The 7,500-nt window shown below is 40.2% G+C and overlaps 2 protein-coding genes across 3 annotated transcripts in view; one reads left to right on the top strand and one right to left on the bottom strand.

The window, feature by feature from the left end:
* LOC116064546 (zinc finger protein 239-like) overlaps positions 1–7,500 on the bottom strand; it is a 914,372-nt gene that overhangs the window by 633,429 nt on the left and 273,443 nt on the right. The gene's annotated exons all lie outside the window — the stretch shown is intronic.
* The window catches only part of LOC116035193, a 48,812-nt gene that overhangs the window by 15,579 nt on the left and 25,733 nt on the right, over positions 1–7,500 (top strand). For both annotated transcript variants that reach the window (XM_035993879.1, XM_035993878.1), the window contains exons 8-9: positions 47–124; positions 1,888–2,084. In XM_035993879.1, the coding sequence (XP_035849772.1) occupies positions 47–124; positions 1,888–2,084 (275 nt within the window). The remainder of the gene's footprint in view (positions 1–46; positions 125–1,887; positions 2,085–7,500) is intronic.

Consider the following 7,500-nt stretch of genomic DNA (forward strand, 5'->3'; position numbering starts at 1 on the left):
CGTGTGTGTGTGTGTGTGTGTGTGTGTGTGTGTGTGTGTGTGTCAGTCTTGCAGGTCACCTCATAGAGTGTGGAGCTCAGAGTACAGGTGGGATCTTCACCGATTGGCACAAAGTTCCTGACTGGTAAGACTGAAAGTTAAGGGGCGTTCAGGGTCTTCATGGAATTGTGGGTGTTTTTTTAATGTTGTTTTTTTATCATCTGTTGTATTTGTCTATATATTTGTGCATGTATTTGTGTATGTACTTGTGGTATTTGTCTAAATATTTGTGGATGTTTTTCTAGATGTATTTGTCTAAATATTTCTGGACATATTTGTCTATGTATTTGTGCATGTACTTGTGGTATTTGTCTAAATATTTGTGCATGTATTTGTGGTATTTGTCTATGTATTTGTGTATGTATTTGTGGTATTTGTGTATGTATTTGTTTATGTATTTGTGGTATTTGTCTATGTATTTGTGTATGTATTTGTGCATGTATTTGTGGTATTTGTCTATATATTTGTGTATGTTTTTGTAGATGTATTTGTGTATGTTTTTGTAGATGTATTTGTGGTATTTGTCTAAATATTTGTGCATGTATTTGTCTATGTATTTGTGTATATATTTGTGCATGTATTTGTGGTATTTGTCTATATATTTGTGGATGTTTTTCTAGATGTATTTGTGGTATTTGTCTAAATATTTGTGGATGTTTTTCTAGATGTATTTGTGGTATTTGTCTATATATTTGTGGATGTTTTTCTAGATGTATTTGTGGTATTTGTCTAAATATTTGTGGATGTTTTTCTAGATGTATTTGTCTAAATATTTGTGGATGTTTTTCTAGATGCATTTGTGGTATTTGTCTATATATTTGTGGATGTTTTTCTAGATGTATTTGTGGTATTTGTCTAAATATTTGTGGATGTTTTTCTAGATGTATTTGTGGTATTTGTCTATATATTTGTGGATGTTTTTCTAGATGTATTTGTGGTATTTGTCTATATATTTGTGGATGTTTTTCTAGATCTATTTGTGGTATTTGTCTATATATTTGTGGATGTTCTTCTAGATGTATTTGTGGTATTTGTCTATATATTTGTGGATGTTCTTCTAGATGTATTTGTGGTATTTGTCTAAATATTTGTGGATGTTTTTCTAGATGTATTTGTCTAAATATTTGTGGATGTTTTTCTAGATGCATTTGTGGTATTTGTCTATATATTTGTGGATGTTTTTCTAGATGTATTTGTGGTATTTGTCTAAATATTTGTGGATGTTTTTCTAGATGTATTTGTGGTATTTGTCTATATATTTGTGGATGTTTTTCTAGATCTATTTGTGGTATTTGTCTATATATTTGTGGATGTTCTTCTAGATGTATTTGTGGTATTTGTCTATATATTTGTGGATGTTCTTCTAGATGTATTTGTGGTATTTGTCTAAATATTTGTGGATGTTTTTCTAGATGTATTTGTCTAAATATTTGTGGATGTTTTTCTAGATGTATTTGTGGTATTTGTCTAAATATTTGTGGATGTTTTTCTAGATGTATTTGTGGTATTTGTCTAAATATTTGTGGGTGTTTTTCTAGATGTATTTGTGGTATTTGTCTAAATATTTGTGGATGTTTTTCTAGATGTATTTGTGGTATTTGTCTATATATTTGTGGATGTTTTTCTAGATGTATTTGTGGCATTTGTCTAAATATTTGTGGATGTTTTTCTATATGTATTTGTGGTATTTGTCTATGTATTTGTGTCAGTTTTTGTGTAAGGGGTATTAGATGTTGTTTCTCTTCCAGCCCTGATTAAATCCAGGCTTTTACATAAATAAATGAAGGGTTGTAGAGTTCAGTGGGGCGGCTGTTTGTCTGGCCGTTTACCTCTGTGTTTGGCTCTCAGGGACAACATGGGCTTCCCGGTGGTGGCGTGTTCCAGCGACGGCTCCTTCCTTCTCTCCAAACCGCCCCAAACCGGCGGCCTGGTGTCCTTTGGCACGGTGGCGGAGCAGCTGGTGTACGAGATCGGCGACCCGCAGCGGTACCTGCTGCCCGACGTCATCTGTGACTTCAGCCGTGTCGTCATCCAGGAAGTGCCAGGTAGCGTTTCAATGATTCCCCTCTCGTTCAATAGTATCGCTGCAAAGTGAAAATGTCGATATAAGATTCCCGCTTTATATTTATTCTTTTTATTAGAAATAATAGTTTGTTTTTAATTTAAATACCTGGAAGAGCTCACACACACACACAGACATCCTAGTACCAGTTACGTACACACACACACACACACACACACACAGACATCCTAGTGCCAGTTACACACACACACCCCCCCCTGGTGCCAGTTATACACACACACACACACACACACACACACCCTAGTGCCAGTTACACGCGCACACACACACACACACACACCCCCTGGTGCCAGTTACACACACACACACACACACACACACACACACACACACACACACACACACACACACACACAGACATCCTAGTGCCAGTTACACACACACACACACACACACACACACCCTGGTGCCAGTTACACACACACACACACACACACACACACACACCCTGGTGCCAGTTACACACACACACACACACACACACACACACACACACACACACACACACACACAGACATCCTAGTGCCAGTTACACACACACACACACACACACACACACACCCTGGTGCCAGTTACACACACACACACACACACACACACACACACACACACACAGACATCCTAGTGCCAGTTACACACACACACACACACACACACACACACACCCTGGTGCCAGTTACACACACACACACACACACACACACCCTGGTGCCAGTTACACACACACACACACACACACACACACACACACACACACCCCCACACACACACCCTAGTGCCAGTTACACACACACACACACACACACACACACACACACACCCTGGTGTCAGTTACACACACACACACACACACACACACACACACACACACCCTGGTGTCAGTTACACACACACACACACAGCGCTGAGAACAGACCGCAGGCTGAACTGTTGACTGTTTTCGTAACCCTCAAACATTCATCTGGCAACCTTACACAAACGCGTCTGGAGTTTAGTGTCGACCCCGACTGAACCCTTCGCCCTCCTCTGAACCGCCGTTAAACTCTCAGCCGTTAGTGATTTACTCTCCTTTATTTAGGAAACTAAACACGCATCCATAAACCCTCGGCTGCAACATCTGACCCTCACATGAACTCCTCCTCGCCGATCAACTGCCAGTTTTCCTGAGTGAAAGGAGTGAAATGTGGAGGAATTTCTGTCGGCAACGGAGCAATGTGGAACATCGTGGATATATACCAACAGATGTTGGACTCTCTAGTCTGTACGTGAAGAATCATACAGATGTTGACCTCTCTGTGGTCTGTATGTGAAGAATCATACAGATGTTGGACTCTGTGGTCTGTACGTGAAGAATCATACAGATGTTGGACTCTGTGGTCTGTACATGAAGAATAATACAGATGTTGGCCTCTCGGTGGTCTGTACGTGAAGAATCATACAGATGTTGACCTCTCTGTGGTCTGTATGTGAAGAATCATACAGATGTTGACCTCTCTGTGGTCTTTACGTGAAGAATCATACAGATGTTGACCTCTGTGGTCTGTACGTGAAGAATCATACAGATGTTGGACTCTGGTCTGTACGTGAAGAATCATACAGATGTTGACCTCTCTGTGGTCTGTACGTGAAGAATCATACAGATGTTGACCTCTCTGTGGTCTGTACGTGAAGAATCATACAGATGTTGGACTCTCTAGTCTGTACGTGAAGAATCATACAGATGTTGGACTCTCTGTGGTCTGTACGTGAAGAATCATACAGATGTTGGACTCTCTAGTCTGTACGTGAAGAATCATACAGATGTTGGACTCTCTGTGGTCTGTACGTGAAGAATCATACAGATGTTGGCCTCTCGGTGGTCTGTACGTGAAGAATCATACAGATGTTGGACTCTCTAGTCTGTACGTGAAGAATCATACAGATGTTGGACTCTCTAGTCTGTACGTGAAGAATCATACAGATGTTGGCCTCTCGGTGGTCTGTACGTGAAGAATCATACAGATGTTGGACTCTGGTCTGTACGTGAAGAATCATACAGATTTTGGACTCTGATCTGTACGTGAAGAATCATACAGATGTTGGACTCTGGTCTGTACGTGAAGAATCATACAGATGTTGACCTCTCTGTGGTCTGTACGTGAAGAATCATACATATGTTGACCTCTCTGTGGTCTGTACGTGAAGAATCATACAGATGTTGGACTCTCTAGTCTGTACGTGAAGAATCATACAGATGTTGGACTCTCTGTGGTCTGTACGTGAAGAATCATACAGATGTTGACCTCTCTGTGGTCTGTACGTGAAGAATCATACAGATGTTGGACTCTCTAGTCTGTACGTGAAGAATCATACAGATGTTGGACTCTCTGTGGTCTGTACGTGAAGAATCATACAGATGTTGGACTCTGGTCTGTACGTGAAGAATCATACAGATGTTGACCTCTCTGTGGTCTGTACGTGAAGAATCATACAGATGTTGGCCTCTCTGTGGTCTGTACGTGAAGAATCATACAGATGTTGGCCTCTCTTGTTATTAATATATCACCATTGCACTGAATTGCCTTGTACTATATTTATATTTAAATCTTACATCTCGGGCTATACTGATACTGCACTATTCGTTCCCTCTCTTCAATTGTTATTGTATATTTTTTGTAAATTTGTAAATTCTATTGTATTGTTATACTGCATACTTAACAGCATTTTATATATATTTCTCACTGTCCTTCTGTTTTTATTCTTTATATGTTAAGTGAGTGTTGTACTTTGAGAGCAAAGATTAACCGGAGTCAAATTCCTTGTTTGTTTATGCAAACCTGGCTAATAAAGCCTCCACAGGCAAGCTAACGTTAGTTTAGCTAACAGCTAATTCGGCTAACCGTTAGCTGAGACAGCATGTAATAACTTTAAAAGACCCTCAAAATAAAATCTGAAAATAACCATTAAAATATATAACAGCTGTCAGTTCTACTTTACTTGTGCTCATTTAAAATACAATCAATCCTTATTACTTATTTATACTTATCCGTATTACTGCAAAGTTAATTTAGCTGTAGCCTGCTTTTCCCAGTGTTAAGTTTGAGTTAACGTTATTTTAGACCGAATCAAGCTGTCAGCTAGCGGTTAGCCGAATTAGCTGTTAGCTAAACTAACGTTAGCTTCCCGGTGGAGGCTAGCGTGGAACGGATCGTGTAAACTCTCAGCCTGTACTTGATACCTCATGCTGCGTTCAAGGCAACTCGTAACTCGTGTTTTCACGACCTTCTACCGGTGAAAGTGCCCTGGAACGGCAGTCAAACCCGTAACTTAGGGGCCATCCACACAGAGACGCTTTTTGGTGCAAACGCACATGTTTAGCATCGTTTGGGCCCGTCGTCCACACGTATCCAGGAAACACACTGCCTGAAAACGCACTTTTTTGAAACCTGGTCCCAGGGTGAAAAAATTCGAAAATGGCTCCCTTTTGGCTTCGTTTGGACGGCGAAACCGCATACTTATCGTATCGATGATGTCATCGCCACACCCCTCGACCTCTTACCCGCGGCCACTGACACACACGACCGCGGTGAAGCTATAAGCGAGCATATCCCATCTCAATGGTCAAACCAGCTCACTTCATCTAAATACTTTGTCTAAATAAATGTCTCTGCTCCCTGACACTTCCCTCTGCTCTGCCGGTCCTGGATTCTACACAAGATATATTGCTAACGTTATGTAGCTAACGTTAAACATCGCTAAAGCAGCTATGTTACGTTAACATTAGCTGCTATGGTTAGCTAGCTGTTTATAAAGTGGAAGCTAGCTAGCTAATCTGTCTACTTATCAACTCCTTGAACGCATTATAGTAACTTTTACCACGGCTTATTGTATAAAGGCTACTGCAAGAAAAACGTGTAGATTATCAAAAAGACATTGGATCATTGATGTTTGTTTGACTGCCGATGTTAGCTACCTAGCAGAGCTAACGTTAGCACGCTAACGTTAGCTTTGCCAGCTAGCGCGCTGCAATCATGTCCGATGGCAGACAGAATTGCAAAATAAAAAGCAATCCAACAGCACATTGAATAATGTAAACAAAGACACGTTTTCTTGCGGAGGCCTTTATAAAATGAGGAGTGGTGAAAGTTATTATAGTCCACGGATGTATTAAGAGAACGTTAGTCTAGCTAGTCATGTTATGGTGGGAAGTGGAAGTGACGATGCTCTTCTCCGTTTTTTGGTGAATTTCTGTAGCAGAAACAGCGCCACCTATAGGCCAGGTTTTAAATGAAGTACCGAGTTGAGTCAAAAATTACAAATGGATCCGTTTGGACGCAACTATTCTTGAAACGAATCCAGGGAAGACGGGTAAAAAAAAGATCGTTTTGGTACGTGTGGACGTGGCCTTACTCCCCGTGAACTGGTACCAGATGGTTGTTCTCCCAGTTACAGTTGTTGATGTCACACATAAACAACAATGGCGACCCCTGTTGATGCTGTACAGACGCCGGTGATTAACGGTGAGAAATAGAAATAAATAGACGTGAATAGGCAACGTAAAGTAATTCCGCACATTGTAATCAAAACGATACACATACGATTGTGTACTACTACAGGTTATGTTTATTAATTGAAGGCCAAAATATGTCGCCAACTAGAAATCATTAGTATCAGCTAGCGCTAGCTAACGTCAACGTTAGGTAGCTGCTAGCTAGGCCTGCACAATTAATCGTTACAAAATCGCGATCTCGATTCACCCTGTTCACGATTTCATTTTTAAATAACTTCGTTTTTTTTTTGTTGATTTAAAAAATATATACGTATTATTATTATTATTATTATTATTTTTTTTTTTTTTTTTTTTTTTTTTATGACTTTGATTCTCATTTCATTTTACGAGCCGACTGCATCACAAACACTACTACTTTCTTCTGTGAGTTTTAAACATAGACTGTATAAAAAAGGTTTTAAAGCGCTCCCAAGTGTTTGGTACTGCCAACTTTTTTGTTTTGTCATGGTTAATGTGTGCAATAAACATTACACTTCGTGAGAAAAAAATCGTGGCAGAGAATCGTGATATCAATTCTAAGCTAAAAAATCGTGATTCATATTTTTCCCCGAATCGTGCAGACCTACTGCTAGCTAACGCTAGCTAGAAGGGTTTGTCGTGACTTTGCCTGGCACGCTACCAAGTCGTGACTTGAAGTCGTAACTTACGGGCTAAAAATTGTGTCTGGAACGCAGCATTAGATTAAACGAGATGTTTCAAAGTGGGAGTTCTGGATCAACTCTGCAAGATACCCGAATGTCCGGTTTCAAAAGGCAGATGTGAACTTTTGGCCGCTGTTGTTGCCAAAACATGTGCATGTATCAGCCTGGTTGGACTCCTCGGCCTCGTT

Source organism: Sander lucioperca, chromosome 17 (genome assembly GCF_008315115.2).
Source record: "Sander lucioperca isolate FBNREF2018 chromosome 17, SLUC_FBN_1.2, whole genome shotgun sequence".
In the NCBI taxonomy this organism is placed as follows: Eukaryota; Metazoa; Chordata; class Actinopteri; order Perciformes; family Percidae; genus Sander; species Sander lucioperca.